Below are 19,244 nucleotides of genomic sequence, written 5' to 3'. Positions count from 1 at the left end.
TGCTGTTCTTCCTTCTGTATTCTCTATCTCAATTACTTTTACCAACAAGATAGAAACCTAGGAATCATTATTATTTCCTTTTTCTTCTTCATTCTGTATATTACTGTTTCCAAAGATTGTTGTTAATTATAAATATTGATAAAAATTTTAAAGTTTGTTTAAAAATAGATATTCTAACTAAAATGTTTTATTTTAGATCAATATGTAAGAAATTATGAAGTTTATTTTAGTATGATATTAGGTATTATGAAGACTTTTTTTGTTTTTTGTGTCATATTATTTAATATGTGCTATACACTCATTTTAAATTAATATTATGAGAAAAAGTATGACCTGAGAGGAAATAAATTAAAAAATGACTTTATGTTGAATTAGACCTTGGAAAGTCATATATTAAAGTGTAGATTAGAGTTTATTATGTTAAATTGTTAAAATCTAAGAAAACTGATTTGATGATTTTGGAATTTTTACACTTAAATACTTTTATAATTTTATTTTATTTTTATTTTTTGAGAGAGAGAGAGAGAGAGAGAGAGAAAGAGAATCTTTTTTTTTTTTTTTGTAGGTGGACACAACACAATGTCTTTATTTTTATGTGGTGTTGAGAATCGAACCTGGGTCCCGCCCATGCTAGGTCCCGAGTACGAGTGCTCTACAGCTGAGCCACAATCCCAGCCCCTTTTATAATTTTAAAAATAAACTTTTGTAATATTTAAGTTTTCTTTAAAATTGAGAAAATAAGAAATTGGTTTTATATCATTATTTGTAGACATTTCTTTGAATATAAAAAAGTCCATTTGGGAAAATCTTCCAGCTATTATTTATTTTCAAAAGTTGTTTTTGGAACCATAAAATGAGGTACTAGATAGAAATTACAAATAAAAGTATGAAATTACTGATCACATAAAAGTAATCTCAAAGGAAGCTCATAACACTATGATTCCTATTCTCCTCATTAGGTTATACTTTAACATTGGTGTTCTCTATGCTTCCTGTCTTTACCTAATGATCCACTGGAAGTAAAAATAAAACAGCATATGACCACAAATAAAAATTTATAGTTGTCTAATGACCCAAACCACTATGCTGACAAATGGTATTCAGCTGAGTGGTAGACAGAGAGGTGAGTTATACATACACTCTGATTAAATCTAGTCCCTGAACATCTCACTTGATATTTATTTATAACTCCAAATGATTCCCTTTGAAAAACTTAAACAATTAACTTATTTACCAGTCCCAAAGTAGAAATCTGAATTGATATTATTCTGACATTTAAACATATGCAGCCAGTTGGGAAGATCCAAATAGTAGGTGCCTCCTAGCTCTTAACATCCAGTGGCTTCCATCAGGAAGGTTACAGCTGCCTTAAGCAAGGGATTTACTGAATTAAGTCATTAGAGAAGGAAGAGGAGAACTGACAAGTTCCTCGTGAAAGTGAAATAATTAGAGAAACATGAAATAAAAACCCCTCAAAAGTAGTTAAGAATAGCATTAGCATAGATCAGAAGCGTGCTGTATTGTTGTTATATGTTTAAGGATTCAGTTCAAATGATGCTACTTCTTTTTCCCTTTGTATTTTTTAACTGGAAGAAATGATACTTATAGAAAACAACACAGGAATTATTAAAGGAAAAACAAAACAAGATCAATCATAATCCCATTCAGAGAGAAACATTTTTAAGATTCTGGATCTGGTACTCCTGTGTTTGGCTTAGGTCCTCAATACACACACATACCTGTAGAGAGGAGATTAGGAATAAATAATAACAACAACAACAATAATAATATGATCATTATACTTTACTCTTTTTCTCCTTCCACCATAGAAACATTTTTATGTAACTTTTTTGAACCATTTTTTATGTACCATAAAACATTTTTATGGTATTTTTATGTACCATTTTTAAGTCTGTTAAAACATTCCTATAAAGCACTTAGAGGTAACCAAGAACATGTATGTACCATCAACTTGGTTTTCTTTGAACACTTTCCTTACATACGTAACTTAAATAACAAAACCATAAATACCTTGCTGGATAAAGATTTGGTGACTATGCCTGTGTTTATATGATGCAAAAGTGATTAGTTCATCTTTTCAGGTCAGCTGAAAATCAGTTGATTTGATGACAAAAATTTCATTTTATTTGGTATTACACAGAGATCACTTGTGAAGTGGCAAGCTAGCCAAATAAATAATAGTTAAGTTTTCTGAATATTTTATTACTGAGAATAAAAAGAGTATTGACAACTTAACTTATATTATCTAATGATATGAATAGCTACTGTTTATTGAATGCTGATTGTGTGCTAATTTTATATTATACATTTAATATACCTTATTGAATTCTACTGCAAGGATTAAGGTTGTGTTGGTAATTATTATTCTGGTCTCACATGTATTCTCCCCCATTTTCTGGTCTTCTCTGTATCCCAAGAGACTGACTTCTAAAAACTAAGTTTCCCAGGCTCCCTTGACATCTGACTTCCTGTTAGGTTGTGTTATTGGGAAACGTTTGTGTGACATTGAGATTGTAGACAAGAGAAAGGCACTTGTGGCCTGTGATAGTCTTGAGTTCTCAAGGACTCAAGTTTCTGTAGCTGAGCCCTTTCTTTTTCTGATACAACCTTTGGGTGAGGAGTGACTTTCCAGTGTTATAAATCTCTGAGTTGTCCACTATTCCCAGTTTGGCTTTTTGATAATTTTGACACCTTTGTAACTAGTTTCTGATATTAAATTCCTTTATTACCCATTGTGAGCTCTATATTCCTGTCTGGACATTGAAAAGAAAGATGCTGTCTTCATTTTTATAGGTTTAAGTTACTTGTACAAAATTAAAAACTAATTTTAAAAGAGGCTTTCACACTTATGCCTAATTTCAAAGCCCATTTTTAAATGATTCTGCTGCCTACAAATGACAGCCCAAATGAATAGTTTTCATTAGTCTCCTCTTTCTACTACTTAGCTCAAATTGTCTGTATTATGGCAGTAACTAGCTATTATCATCATTTAATTATCTCTCCCAATAGCTTATGAGAATTCTTAAGAGCAAGCACATGGAATTCATCTTTGTATCCCTAGTGCCTACTGCTGTGTTTGGAATGTAGTAGGGCTTAATAAATATTTGTGGAGTGAATGAATAATAATCACTATCATTGATGGAGTGACTGTTTTATTTTAGCACCACAGTAGGGAGCTGATGTGAATTTTATAACTCGATCTTCATGACAGTATTGTAAGGTAGACATAAACATTCTAAAATCACAAATAAAAGAAATAGGCTGAAGGAGTTTATAAACAACTCACTGCTAATCAGGGATTAAACTCAGGTCAACTGAATTCCAATGTCTGACATTCCGACTCTAGCTAGCTACCTCATTATATTCACTAATGTTAATGAAAAAAATACATAAATAAATGGATTAGGAAAAAGTCTAAGCATTTTATTTATTTTTGGATCTTTAGAAACATAGAAATCTTTATAAGAAAAAGTGCAGTATTTACTTGCAGAAAATTAAGTGGAAATATTTTTGTATCTAAAATTTTGTGCAGATAACAAGAAGATTTGATATCATAATCTGAAGAAATTAAACAGTTCCTATCTCTTTCAGAGAAAAACCAGAGATGACAATAGTTAAAATGGTAAAGACAGATTTTGTTTGGGAACTATTGTAATAACAGAAGAGCAACTTTCATATAGAACTTGTTCCAATTCTGAATACAGCACAGAGCAGTGAGACTTTATAGGCAAGGAGAAGAGTGAGGGTCAGTGGATGGAAAATTACAAAAAGGAAATATAAAGGTATGGGGGGTGCAGATTCTGGTTAAATCAAACCACAGAATTCTTGCTGAAGTAAGGTCAGAGTGATCAGATGTCACCTGGGATGAAGAATTTGATCAGATTTTCAGATAATCAGGTATCAAGTGTGAGGGATTCTCTAAACTGGCTTTAAGATTCTTGCTCTAACTAGAAAATGCAAGGTTGAACAGCATGTAGAGGATTTAAAGGAGTCTGAGTACACTTAGGCCGAAGAGGGTGTTTTGTTATCACAGGGTGGGAAACTGGTTATTTCCATAATTATCTAATCATTCTCTAGAATTGCTAGGTATGGGATATGACATTAATGTTATTCACAACCATTTCTGTTACAGACAGATTTGGGTTTTAGCTTGATTTCTCTGTTTCATGTTCTATGAATAGGTGTTTTTACTGCTTAATTGATTGCTGATGAAGAATTCTGCTTGTGTTCCAGACTTTGTTTTGCATGGTGAGATCATCTGTATGGATAATATTCTAATGCTAAGTTCAGTTTCTTACTTAGTTTTTCCTAGAGCTGTGCATTATTGGTTCCTCCTCTGAATATAGAAAATAAAATATTATCTACATTTCTGAGGCTGATAGGCAGAAGCCGTCATTTTCCTCTTTAATTTCTGATGAAAATGAACAAATAGAAGTAAAATAATTTGCTAGGCCTCATACAAAAAGTCATTGTTGATTCTACACGTACTTCCTTGGCATGCGCTTGCTTGGTTTGGTATTGGTTGAAATTGTTTCAACTGGATACCACCCAAGAGGCTTTTCTCAGAGAGCTAGAAGCTATTTGAAGATCCTGGAAATATGAGCTTTTCATAAGGTTTTTGCTGGTGTGATTCTCTTTTTTTTCCCAGAGAAAGGATCATCTCCTAAGCCTTCTTCATGTATGTACTTTGCCATGATAAAGTCTTTATTTCTTTAATTCAGTAGTAAAGAATAAGATGAAATTAAATGCATGTATTTCCCCAGCTGGTTTCTAATATTATAAACTATGTCAATATAGAGCATAAATGAGCTGTATTCATTTTTAAAAAATGTATTCTCTTATTATTGAGAAATTTCATTAGGGGTTGGCAATCAAAGGGTGTCAAAAATCCCAGAGTGTTGCTGTTCATTGGGATTAGAGTCAGTCATACAAGATAGAAAAAGTTCCAGAGAGTGGCTGTTTAACAATTCATATACACATAGTCAACAATTCTGTACTGTGTCTTTAAAATTTTGTAAGAGAGCACATTTTCTGTTTTGTGTGTGTCTGTGTATGTGTGCATGTATGTTTGTGTAACTACAGTACAACAAACAAAACAAAAAACTTAAAGTTGTAGCTGGCTACCAGAAGAAATTCAAGCACATTTGCTTGAGGGGGTATTACCTGTTCCATTACTTGGTTCTATTACTTGTTTCCATTTGTATGCTGAAGAGTTAGAGAAATAAAATGATTATCCACTTAATTAAACTTCAGCAAGTTGTTTTTGTTAACAGTGATGATTGATGAGGATTTGTCAGTGATACTCTGTGATCTTGGGAGCAGAAGTCACCATGTAAACAACACTGTGCTAACAAAAGGGGCCTATTCACATGGCTGGATCTTGCTCTACATGCCTTCCTGATTTAGGGTCAAAGTGCTCAACGGTGCCTGTGACATTAAGTATTGGATTTCATGAATTCTGGGTTGAATAAATGAAATAGATTTTGTTCATTTATTTTCCTCCAGGAAAACATTTAAAATGTATTCGAAAGGATGAAATGTTTTCATGATACAAGCTGGAAAATTAGAGAAAGTTTAGGGTTAATTTATTTACATTGAATTATTTCCATGTGTTTAACCTTATTACCTCTTATACCAGTCCAATTATTCACAAAACTTTTCTCAATACCATAAAAGCATTTTAAAACAAGTCTTCAAGGTATGGTGACAAAACCTGTTCTAGATGGTAAGGTAGTAACATAATTTATGAAAGGAATTACAAAATTCCCTATGTGAGGATTTTCTGGGCACCAAATCCAGCTTCTGTGCCCCCTAGCTACAATATGAAAAATAGACATTTAGAATAGTCATGGCTTTAGCCATTTAAAAAAGAGAAGACAACTTTGACATGGAAAAGGAATAAATTCTCTCATTGTTTGATAGAGTGACTAAATTGGGTTCAAATATTGTCAAGAAGGGATAGAAGGCAAAAAATCAGGGAAGAGAGATTAGATTCTAAATGCACAAGAAGAGATGGGGAAAGTTGACAGGCTTCTGATTAAACCATTTTTGGTATATGATTAAATCACATCAGTTTCTACTCTGATGAAAATTATCCCTTTCTATCAGTTTTTTTCAATACCAGTGTTGCATTACATTAAGGTAATGCAAACTTTGAAGTTTTTTTGTGATTTTGAAATTTCAGCATGGTTTCATTTTTATGACCTGGAGAATTTCTATAATTTTCATCTATAACCAATGTTTGTTTTATTTTACCATCTCCAAACCAAACAAGCTGTAATACATCATACACTGATTTTATTTCACTGTTTTATTTAAATTTTATTTTCCTAATAAAAGTATAAGTTCCTAGGGATCTGGGTCCAAGTGCCTTCCCCAAAGACTTAGACTTCTCCAGCTAGTTTATGTTCTCCATAGGACATCTTTCCTGTCTTGTTCACTGCTAAGTTCCAGTGCTTTAATCTGGAGGGTATGAGAAGAGAGAGCTAAGCTTGTACATAATTGCTTAGTGGTGATTGTTTTAATGTGTATATTTGGGATTCAGCAAATTTAGAGAGGGACAGCACTTGTTAAAGTTAGTACCATTCAGAATCACTGATTAGATGAATATCATTTAAAGGATATTTAATATATTAATGCTGGGGATACTGTTAAGATATTGTACTTGTATCTTGAAAACAATTGCTAGAATAAATATTATCAAAGTAAAATATTTTCCTTTTGGTGCAAAATATTGTCCTTCTTTCTAGACACCAAATAAATAAAATCTTTGAGAAGAAGTTATTACAAACTAATAGAATTTAAGTCCTCTTCCTTTATTACATATAAAAATATATGCCTAGCTGGTGGTGATGGTGCATGCCTGTAAACCCAGCTACTCTGCAGGCTCAGGCAGCAAAATCATAAAGGCAAGGCCAACCCAGGCAGGTTAGGGAGATCTTGTCTCAAAATAAGAAATAAAAAGGGCTGAGGATGTAGCTATGTGGTAGAGTACCCCTGGATTCAATCCCTAGTCCTGAAAAACAATCTGTGCCTATATATTATGTATACATGTAGATATCTATTACATATATATCATATGTATAATGTTATTCATATGTATATCTCTCACACACACACCCTTCCATTTATTTTTCATCTCTATTATACTTTACATCTTCAATTGGAATTGTAGGTTTCTTTCTCAGATTGTAGAATTATTTGTTATTTTTACTGAGGCTATTTCTATGATTAAAATTCCTTGTCTCCCCAGGTTTCTGTGAATCAACAGTGCCCCAAAAAGCATTTCTCTTCCTGAGACACCAGGGAGGTCTTGAAATGCAAAGAACTTGAGGAGGAAGCCTGGCCAAGTAAAGATTTGTGAGCCTTTGTGTGCTTGCTGAAGCAGATTTTTGGCACTAAACAAACCAAAGTGTTTGTATTATTAAAAGCAGCACTTTTCAAGTGAGTCCAGGGAGATCACTTTGGTCTGTTTGTTTTGGCTAAAGAAGAGAAAAGCTATAATTTAACCACATAGTCATTATTTGCAAGGGGATGATAATGAATTATGCAAATAAAGAGTGATTATGGTTAAAGTAATTTTTTCAATAGAAATTTAAAACTGTATCTTCTCTAATCCCATTATTTACTAGATCTGAATCAAAAACTTCCTAGATATTTGTTTAATACAGTAGATTCCATATATGTTGTTCAAATTCAATGCTTTTTCAAAAGAATGATGATATGATTTTGTCAGTAATTTAATAGGTTTCTGTTTTCTTATAAAGCTAGAACTAAGACATATCAAGATAAAACATAAATATCTTGGAATAATCAGAAGAGCAACATGGGAGAAACTGAGAAAAGGATTGAAACCCACAGAATAAAATGTCTTTCCAAAGTGAAGGTATGGATTTTTTTGGCATACATATATGTATATATACATATACATATATGTGTATATATGTATATATATATATATATATATATATATATATATATATATATATACACATACATATATATATATATATATATATGTAAAGTGTTTTTCTTAAACTTAGTCCTTGTAAAACTGCTTATATCTACATGAGATGATCTAACATTAATGTCATATTACGTTATCTATTGATAATTTCTTGCTTTAAAGAAGCTGGTTTTGTAACCAAGAGTATGTCTAAATAAAATTACTGATATTGGCAATTTAATCAGGAATGATTTTGAGGGACTTAAATAAATAAGGACAGGATTTTAAAAACTTTGAGGCACACATTATATTTTTCCAAGAATTATTTTCTGGAATAAGACACGAATACTAATATAATGCTCACCTTTCAGGGGTTTCTCTCCCAGAGAAGTATGTGGGGTTAGTATTAGAAAATAGTTCATTGGACAGAAATGCTTTGTTAGTATGCTAAGATTACTTCACAATGACCCAGTAAAATAAATGTTTTCTTCAAGCTTTGGCATTATAACAATCATTGTCTACAAGAAAAATACTGGTTTTGTTAGTTGTTCTGATGGTTTTGACTATTTTAGAGCAAATTCTTTCTTTTAAGCTCCAAAAGTGTCTTATATTCATTATATTTATTTTCAACCTGGGGATTTGAGCATTTGTCTTAATTCCACAGCTAGTGCCTGTTGAGAGTGGTTTCCTAAGAAACTGGCACTCATTTTCCTATCAAAAGCTCATTTTCCCATTACACATGTGTGGGTCAAATCTGTGTATGTACACAACAGTGGAAAGTTATAATATAGATCTAGAAAACTACTTTTGCCTGAAATGCCATGTTAACTATAAAAAATCCTCTTAAATTATTCTTCAATTCTCATGATCTTCTGTAATTGCCTAGTTAAAAATAAGAATCTAAGTCTGAATTCTCTAGGTTCCTATCTGTGTCCAGATACTATTTTCTGTATAACATTGTGTGACTTATTTAACCTCTTTGTGCTTAATTTTTCACATCTGAAAAGTATAATAACAATCATCCTATTTTGTAGGAGTTTTTTTTAGATGCTAGGAAAAATTATGAATATTTCAAATATTTATTATTACTAGCATTTGTGTAGAAAAGTTGTCAGGCATATTTATAAACAATAGGTCTTAAATTTTATTTTTTATTACTTTGGAGTTTAGCAAGATTATATACTGATGTGAATGTTATGGCAAAATATTGCAACCACAAGTTTAGCAAGTAAAAATGAGAGGCAATTTCTTAATAATCCATTGGACTTCTCTACTTTTTTGAATTTTGAAATATTTTCATTAAGCAAAATTCTTTAGGAAGCATCAGAGGACTGTCTTTAACAAATTTGCTTCAAACTTTAGAACATAATTGTTAAAAGTTAGTAGGAATATATATATATATATATATATATATATATATATATATATATATATGAACTAGCTGTGTATACAGGTTAACATTAGACTTAGAATGCCACTACTACTGGCTTATTTCACTCTGTGAATAGAATCAATTTAGTGAATTCATTTAATAGTTTTGAGGAAAGAACACTGGGATCATGATCCTTCTAGTTTTCTTTCTTAAAATGGTAAGTAGAAAAAAATATTTTCCCAAGTCAGATTTGTACTTGATTTGGTAAAACCTTGATTTTATATATGAGACCTGAATTATAAAGTCATGTGAAAGTTGTATAGTCTCAGTAATATGATCTGCAAAGGCTTATAGTGAGAAGAGAGAAGTTCCATGAATGATATTTAATATTAAAACTTAAATAGCTGGAGACATAGCTACAGTATTTTGCAGCTATATAATAGTTGCAGTTTATGCTATGCTTGATGTTAAAATTTCCCAGGTCTTTTTCATAAAAATTTCTATTCAGATTTTAGTAGACTAATGGGTACAGATAACCTTTGGCTTAGGTGTATGCTGTGATCTGAATGTCTGTGATCCTTAAATTCATATGCTGAGATCCCACCCCCAAGGTGATAATGCTAAGAAGTAAGGCCTTCAGGAGATAATTAAGTCACAGGGGTGGAACCCTAATGAGTGAAATCAGGCCACTTTTAAAAGAGAACTTCAAGGGACCTCTTGTTCCTTCTACCATGTAAAGACATAATGAAAAGACAGCTGTCCTTCAATCAGTAAGTGGGTTTACCAGACATCAGACTTTCAAGTGCCTTGATCTTGGAATTCCTAGCCTCTGTATTTCTGTGAGAAATAAAGTTTTAGAGTTCATAAGCCACCCAGTTTATGGTATTTTGTTATTACACCTGAAATGGATTAAGACAATGTGTTTGACTCCATTAGATTTGGTTTTATTTTTAGTTCATACTGACTGTTTATTCAGGTTGTTTTTGATCTGTCATTAATTCAATAAACATGTCTTAGGTGCTTACACTAGCCACTTACTAGGCATAAATTACACAAAAGCAAGTAAAATGTGGCTCTTATTTCTGAATTATTCACAGTACAATGAGGGAAGAATCCAAACACATAGATAAAATGGACTGTGATAGGGGCTGTAATAGAGGTAGGCATACAATTGGAGCACTGGGAATAATATTTCTTGGGAGAACATGCATGGCAGAAAGAGTAGAAAATACAAACTAAAGTTTGAATGTGTTAGCCAAAGAGAAAACCAAGTAGATAGAGTCTATCAGGTAAGCAGAGATTTAGGTATGTGTGGGAGGAGGGAATTTGTGGAAGAAAAGAGAGATTAATGGTAACAAATAATTTGGAGACATCAAATAAGCCAATGATTGGCTATCCAATTGTCTATTGGATTTGGAACTTAGGAAGTTGTTTCTGATTTTTTAACGTAATACCTTCAGAATACGCCAGACTATATAGCAGACTGAAAGCTGAATGAAGGATAAATAATGTATGCAATGAATATATATTATTCTTCTAAACATCTACCATCAGGCATGAGGGAATATATTGTTTTCAAAAGACACAGAAGTATCTTGAATGCATTATTAAGTTACAGGGGGGAGAGAGGCAGTAAGAAGTGAGAGGGGAGGGAGCGATAATTGATGACTCATTTCAGAAATGGGAAAAATACACTTAAGAGCATGGATGAAGGGATGTTATTTTATAGGAGAAAGAATACTTATTCTAGAACTAGATGAAAATTATAAGGGATAGGGATAGAGCTAACTTTTCCAATGAAGTTGCTGATAATCATTTTCTGCTCATGGAAGAGTATGTGACTGGGTTAGAGACTGAAAAAAAGAATAAAGTTGTAAGTAATTTTGAAGGGAATGCATGAGACAGCCCACAAACTATGGGTCGGCTCAAGATTGGGTGTGTGGAGTAAGGATTTTAGGTATTTGAAAATGATGGCTAAAATAGGTTAAAATGAAGTCTGAGATGGAAATATCATCAGGAAGTAACTTTCAATATGGGCAAGGAAAAAGTCTTATGGCATGTGACTGGAAACCACCATTCAGACTGACATAAATATTCCATATTCTGTTGATTCTGATGCAGGAATTAATCTTCCTAACTGTACTAGTACCCAATATGCTTCTGTTTTCAAATCCTTGCTAAAAGATGTCTTTTTTTAATTTAATAAACCTATCAGAAATTTAGTTTTTTACATTTTAAATAAAATTGTACTAGCTCTGTTGATCACAGTGGTTCTAATTTTGAAGTTTTCCTTGATGTTATATGAAAGGCATCAACCCTCCTCCCTACCTCTCTAGGCACGGGGACACATGCCTGTAATCCCAGTAATTAGTGAGGCTGAGGCAGGAAGATGGCAGGTTTGAGGCCAGCCTGGGCAACTTGGTGAGACACTGTCTGAAAATAAGGTAGAAAAGGGCTGGAAATATAGCTCAGTGGTAGAGCACTTCCCTAGTGTGTGTGAGGCCTTGGGTTTGATCCCCAATACTGAAAAGCAAAAAGGCATCAACATCACTGCTTTTTGGAACTAATTATGTAGCAGATATGATTGATTCAGATGTAGAAATTTGTAGTATGCATGTTTATTTATCATAATAAGAACCTGTTCAATTTAAAGACATATTTACATATAGTTTGTAATGAAAATATTACTTTGTAAATTTAGTACCAGTAAGTAGAAATCTGACATCATATAATCTGCATGTTACTTTGAATAAGAGACTACAAAAGTTCCTAAATCTGACAGGAGGTTTTGCATAAACCCAGCTGTTGGAGTTATGAGTTGCTGAGAAGAACACTCATACAACACATCAGGAAAAATTAATTTATTTCTCACAGGCAGGTAGTAAAGATAAACAGAAGCCTGGGATCTGTAGTGAGTTGGTCCCTCAACACCCAGAAAACCACCCAGAGAAGATGGAGTCTCATCTCTGCATAGGCCTACCTTTTTTCCACAGCTGAGGGACCCCAAAAGTGCTTGACCTTGGGTTTATATATCATGGGCAACATTTTGTTTGCTGAGCTCAAATATTATAGAACATCCTGTGCTGGGGAAAATGAAGGCATACTTTAGATTGTCCTGGACATTTCCTATTTACTGAGATTGCAATAATTCTGCCCAGAAATTTCAAGCAAGAGAGGAGGAAGAGCTGGATTGGTCAAGGTCATCTGGGAACTTGTCCTCCTGCAGAGAGAACTTGAACAGATTTGCTACATCAACAGTGTCTTTGTTTGATTCTGTATTCCTTATTTTCATAAAATATATGTATTCATTTGTACCATAGATAGCATTGTAGTGCTTAAGATGTTTGAATCAACCGCTGTGTGTTAGAATAACTAGTTGTTTCTCTGTATGTATAAGGTATGCCTATAAAATAATGAGACTATAACTACCTACAAAATTCAGTGCCGTTAGTCATTTAGTCCCACTTTGAATTTTTAGAGAGAAAACATGTCATGACAGACCAGAAGAACAGACCAGATTTTAAAGTTTCTTGCAAGCTCACGGGTTACTTAAGTTGGAGATAATCTAATGGCAGAGGACTTTTTCCCAATAGATGATGAAAATATAATTTAATGATAAAGTTTTCTTATTTGTTTCTTTCTAGATGTTTTTGTTGGCATTAACTTGTGCATATGTATCCAAAACACTATCTGGATCTTATATGAATTCCATGCTCACACAAATAGAGAGACAATTCAATATCCCGACATCTCTAGTTGGATTTATTAATGGGAGCTTTGAAATTGGTAATGAATTATTTTTGCATTACTTGTATTTATATTTTGTTTTATCTATTAGCTGTTCTGAATTTTATTCTCTTTATTTACTGTTTTAAGCCATTTAATCTAACTGAATTACATGTTTTCTAAAACTGATTGAATAGCCTGGCTAAACTTATGATATGCTTACAAACAATCCATTTAAATATTACCTCAAATTAATACCTAAATATTGCCACATATCGCACCACTGTCTTTTTTATACTAATAGTTTCTTGGCTATCTGGCATGAGTAACAGAGTATTTATATTTAAATCTATCATTTGACAGCCCTGAGTGAAACAAGGTTGTCATCTTTGAATTTAGCATGTATTGTGGGAGACCAAAGGAATTTGTTTTTCAAAGGAAAACACAAATATTTTTCTTTTCCTTTTATGCCAGGGAGGTTGACACTTCTCCTTTCTATGTTCAGAAAGAAGAAGAAACTAGTTTCCTGTCTCTCTCTGAATTTATTTTAGAAACATCCCATGGGGAAGAATGAAGTTTACTTTTAGGTTCTAATTTTTGGAGTAACTGGGAATTTGTGAGAACAAAGATGAGGGAGGAAAAGATTTCTGTAAACAATGCTACATAGAAATAGTGATGCTACTCCTTTGCAGTTTTATAATAGCTTCTACTTCTTTCAAGATAAAAATTGCCTTTTATAGATTTAACCAAAATGTGAAGAAAAACCAGGGTTGAGGAGAAGCAAAACTGAAACCTGGGATGACTGATCAGATCTTACTCTGATTCTCCTGTGTCCTGGCAATAAAGTTAGAACTACCTCAGATCTTACTCTGACTCTCCTAACTCCTGGAAATAGAGTTAGAACTAACTCCTGAATAGATTTCTGGCATAGACTCCTTGCATAGACTCAGCTCACAGGCTAGTGGAGGGCATAGGTGCAAAATAATAATTTTGAATGCAATAAATATTGTTCATAAATGCATGCACGATCCTATAGAAACAGGAAAGGGGACACAGCCTCATTTGGGAAAGACAGGCTTTTGAAAGATGAGTAAAAGTTTTCCAGGTGAAGAAATGGTATTAGGTAAATGTGAAGGGAGTTCCAATAGAAGCAGCAGCACAAGGGTGAAACAGCACAGTAGCTTGTGTGGGGAGAAATCTTCAGCCCTGTATTGTTGGGTAGTCAAGCTTGAGGTGGAAATTGTTAGGATGTGAACCTGGAGAAGTAGGTAGGGTGTATAAGGGTAAGAAATGGGCAGAGACTTGTGGAATTGTTATGGAGTATATTTTTTAGTCTCGGGGTGAGGGAGAGAGTCAATAAAGATTGGAAAGGGTGTTGTTGGTCTTCTTCTGTGCTAAGCACCTCTTTGGTAATCTGTTGCCGTATGACCTCAGAATAATGTAATTTCATAAAACAAAAAACTATAGCAGTAGAAAGGAAGCCAAATATATTGAAATAGCATTATATCAAAATATAAAAATAGCTTTTTAAATAATGGTCCTGGATTTTAACACATTAAACAAGATCTAGCACTAATTTTCAACTAATTATTGGTGTTAATAATATTTGAGTATCTGCAACAACTGTAATTACATGCAAATATCTATATTTCTGTTGGTGACAAAATCATAAGAATTGTTAATGCTATTTTATTTTATTGCCTACTTTTTACCATCAATGGAAAAGCTAATAGAGATTAGTGAAAATAAAGATGCAACTTTTTTTTCTCACTCAAGTTCATGTCATCTGTGATTTCTACCCATGACTAAGAATCCCTGTTTAAAGCCATGTCGGATTCACATTTTAGAAGGGCAATGCTTATGACTGTGTTGAGATAGATTTGAAGGTAGAAAACCAGACAGAGAATAGAGAGGGTCCAGGAGGCTGATGCTGAAGCCAACGGAAAAGTATCTGGGTCTGAGCCAGGATCATACTTATAGGAATGAAGAGAAGAGAGTGACTTAAAATAATCTTGGAGTTAAATTCCAGAGAACCTGATGACATATAAGAGGCAGGTAAGGGCAAGGGCTTCCCAACTTGGACAGTGGCAAGGATAGTAGTGTCAAGGCTGAGAATACAGGAAGAGGAGCAAGATAATGGTAGTGGCTGTGGAGATGATGATGAGCTTTATTTAGGTGATTTTTTCATGATGGTATCTGTGAGACCTTTGGGTAGTGATCTTTACATTGCAGTTACAAGTCTAAAGCACGGGGAAACTACCTGGGCTGGAGCTATTGAATAGTGAGTAAGTAGGAGTTTGTTAAGAGTAGAGAGTAGATGAGTCTATTCAGGGAGAGGATGTAAGATAAGTACAATGGACAGGGGTTAGAAATATGGTTCAGTGATAGAATGCTTGCCTGGCATGCAGGAATCCCTGGTTCCATCTCCAGCACTGCAAAGTGAAACAAACAAATGAGTAAGTACAATGGATAAAGAGTGGATCCTGGAATTGTACCAATGTTTAAGCCAGAGATGGGAGAAAAAGAACCCATTAAAGTGTTAAGAGAAAGAATGGTAGGAGAAATAGACAAGACAGAATGGTACTATACATGCCAAGTGAGTAAAAATTTCCAGAAGAAACAATGTATTTCAATTTCATGTGAAAGGATGTGTCAACAGTGTTAAAAACATTAGAAATATTCAATTAAATAAGGATGGAGAACTGTTTCCACGGTTTCATAGTGTTGAAGTAATCAATGACATGTGCCAAGTACTTTTAATTGAATAGTAGATTTAGAAGAAAAAAGTAGGGCTGGGGATGTGGCTCAGTGGTAAAAAGTGCTTGCCTAGTACATGTGAGACCCTGAGTTCAATCTCTTAACATGGGAAAAAAAAAAGAAAAGATAAAAAAAGAAGAATAGAAGCTTAAAAGTAGTGGAGACAGCAGTGACTTCAGGAAAGAATGGGAGGTGGGGGGACATGGAATCTGCAAGTATAGATGAATGTTCTTGGAAGTTTAGAGAGAAACTAGTTAAGACATCTGTAGACTAAAGTTTAGTGAGAGTGAGAGGTTTAAAATATGTGAGGGAGATTTTAATTGTTGGTTTGAATTGCTGGAGAAAATGGATGTTGTTCTTGGACTTGAATGGTCAGATGGGCACCAATACCTCTGAAACTGAAGGAAGGCAGTAAGGCCCCAGGGTGGGAAAACCATATACCATAATATTTCATTGCCCTAAATTTCTTAACAAAGTATAAAATATTAACTACTCCTACCACTAGTGGATGTAATAGGTGACTTGAGAATGTTGAAGACCCAAAATAAATTGCTGAGGGAGAAAAACAGAAGTAAGTTACGTGACTTCACTTGAATTCCTCAATGGTTATTATTATAAGCACCTTCTCCATAGCCTTGTCCACACTTCTCTGGTCCTATGTCCTTATGGCAATGATTTTACTGACAGAGCAAGGCCATGTGAAAGATGAATTCAAACTTATGTATGGAAGGAAAGCTCTTCCTTTCTTCATTTACAAAAACATACAGATTTCAGTGAGCTTCCATAGACATTACCTTCAACAAGGATAGAATTAGTACTGGGAATTTTACAGATGTGGAGAGGCCAATGTGGTTATAGATGTGGGGCACTTTCCATGTAAAATAATGTAAACACTACTTCTGTTCTATATGTAATGCAGACTAGAGAGAAACAGAGATTGAAAGAAAAGCCTTCAAAGTATTTAACACTACTTAGAAAATTAACTCCTTGAGGAAAAGATTTTTTGAAATTTTTATAATCCTTAAACTTATCATAGAGGTTTCCTTTACACATAGTGGAATCAGGGTAAATATTGTTTATTGAATTAAAAATGCATGGTTGTCAGGAACCTACTTATATTTTGGTTCTTTCAGCTTTTATCTCCATACCTGTTTTGTGGAACAGGCATGGAAGGAGAGGCCAGAGGTCACACACAAGCTGTTATCTACTTTTGTGTCCTATTTCCCAAGGTTGGATAATCACAGAGGTTTAAAATTCCCCAAAATTATTGTTCAGTATCTTTCATTAGCTTCCTTTCCTCTGCCCTCTTTAACGGTGATGTTCCACAGAGATCTGTTTATGTATCTGTCTTAATTGTGAAACAGAATCCTCCTTTAGGACAGAAGTTTTGTCTTACTTATTTAAAGGTTTTATGCATCCTGAGTATCAATCCCAGTACTTGTGATGGCTGTTATATAGTAAATACTATTGTATAAATGACTGGGTGAAGCTGTTTAGATTTTGTTAATACCTACTGAAATAAGCATTCTCAATTTTTTTCCCTAGGAAATCTTTTGTTGATTATATTTGTGAGTTATTTTGGAACTAAACTACATAGACCTATAATGATTGGTGTTGGATGTGTGGTTATGGGATTAGGATGTTTCTTAATATCACTACCTCATTTCCTCATGAACCGGTAAGTAGTCCAGTCTTTGATGATATTTTAGGTTTGTTTTTTATTTGCAAGAACTGAGGCTTGTAATTCCCCTTCTGGGAGTGATGCTTCCTAAAGAACACAATAGTGAAGTAGGAGCTGGAAGAAATGAATTCTGTCTTGTGCCCTTGGATGCCTCACTTCCACTCACACAGTTGCACCTTGTCAATCCGTGAAACAGAGATTTGGGACACTTCTTTCATGAGATTGAATCCGATGAAAAAATACTTAGGACCTGCCAGAATTTGGGAATTACTCCTTTCTCAGGACTATTTAGACACTTCTGATTGCAATAAGGTTCTGTTTAATTGTAGGTCACAAAGACAGCAGTCTGAATGTTGATTTTTATTTTAATTTTTACCAAAATAATTTATGTGTAAGATTGTAAAAATAAAATTATATTGAAAGAGTTGTCCCCTACCCCTGATTTTTGCTTTCCAAGGGCAACCGCTTGTAACCTTGTAACTGCCTTAGCTCTTTTAGGGGTTTGCCTCTGTATTTTGTTAGTTTTTAATACCTCATTGTACTGGATGTATATTGAATTCCTACTATAAAATCATATGCAGTATTTACATTTGTATTATTTGAAAACACTTTTCACCACTGAATCATGTTGTTTTTTTCTGTTATATAACTTTTATTTTTCCTGAATTATAATAATTGACTTTTTCTTTTGATTAGCTTTCTTTGTATCTCTCATTAATTCCTCACCATTTGGTAGAGCAGTTGCCCTCTCAGTGCAGTCAGAGAGGTTTCAGGGGGTAATTTAGTAACTTTCTGAGAAAGTATTTAAAAATAATATTTAAAACCTTGTTCATCTGAATATATTCTTATTTTACTTCCACATTTGATTTATAGTTTGGAAACCATTCCAAAGTGTTGTTTTTATTTTTTCTTTTCAGTGTTATTATTATTGAGAATACTATGCAATTCTAATCTATGTGACCAGTTTCTTTTCTCTGGGAAATATTGAGATTTTTCTTTTAAACTCTAGAGTCAGAAATTCATAATTATTTTGGCATAAGTTCTTTTCCTCCTCTGTGCTAGGTGCTTTCAGTGGACATTTGGGGAAATTACTTGTATTTTTTCCCTTAGATAATATCTCTCTCCCCATACCCCTCTTTTTTCTCTTTCTACAACTTCTATTATTTGAATATTGGATATCCTGGATTAAACTTATGTTTTTCTCATCTTCTTTCTCTAATTTTATGGTGTATCTCCTTCTACTTTCTGGGAGATGAGTCTTCCAAACCTTTGGATGGGTTTCTAATTTATACTATCATATTTTTTTCATTTTCAAGGACTCCTTTGTTTTTTGAATATCTCTTTTTGAGGAACATTTTATTCTTTCAAGAAGGCAATATCTTTTCCCATCTAAATTTTCTTCATCTGTCTTTGTTGTCTCTGGCTCCTCCAAGTGTAGTTTTTGTTTGTCTCTGTCTTTACCACTGTAGTGTCCCTCATGTATCTTGTTCTTGGTTATTCATATTTAAGAGAGGAATAACAGCAACAATAAGCTAATTAGAAATTCCATGTTTGTCCTGATTAATGGAGGACTTTTTCATAGGGTAAGGACTGGTTGTTTTCAGATGGCTCAGAACTGGGCATCACCTGTTAATTAATTATCCTAGGCAAGGATTCTACTTTCTGTTGCTTGGGAGGTAGAAGCTTGGCTACCAGATGGTAGGAATGGTAACCTCATTTTTTAGTATGCAGTTTTTCTATTT

At 33.5% G+C, this 19,244-nt stretch overlaps 1 protein-coding gene across 1 annotated transcript in view; it reads left to right on the top strand.

Moving 5' to 3' along the window:
* Positions 1-4,546: 4,546 nt before the first annotated feature.
* Slco1a2 (solute carrier organic anion transporter family member 1A2) overlaps positions 4,547-19,244 on the top strand; it is a 60,121-nt gene continuing 45,423 nt past the window's right edge. Inside the window, exons 1-5 of the mRNA XM_048787186.1 lie at positions 4,547-4,699; positions 7,274-7,464; positions 7,788-7,906; positions 12,983-13,124; positions 17,367-17,499. Of these exons, the coding sequence (XP_048643143.1) occupies positions 7,847-7,906; positions 12,983-13,124; positions 17,367-17,499 (335 nt within the window). The 5' untranslated portion in view covers positions 4,547-4,699; positions 7,274-7,464; positions 7,788-7,846. The remainder of the gene's footprint in view (positions 4,700-7,273; positions 7,465-7,787; positions 7,907-12,982; positions 13,125-17,366; positions 17,500-19,244) is intronic.

The sequence above is a fragment of the Marmota marmota genome, unplaced genomic scaffold (assembly GCF_001458135.2).
Source record: "Marmota marmota marmota unplaced genomic scaffold, marMar, whole genome shotgun sequence".
Classification (NCBI taxonomy): Eukaryota; Metazoa; Chordata; class Mammalia; order Rodentia; family Sciuridae; genus Marmota; species Marmota marmota.
This window is presented reverse-complemented; position numbering and strand designations above follow the sequence as displayed.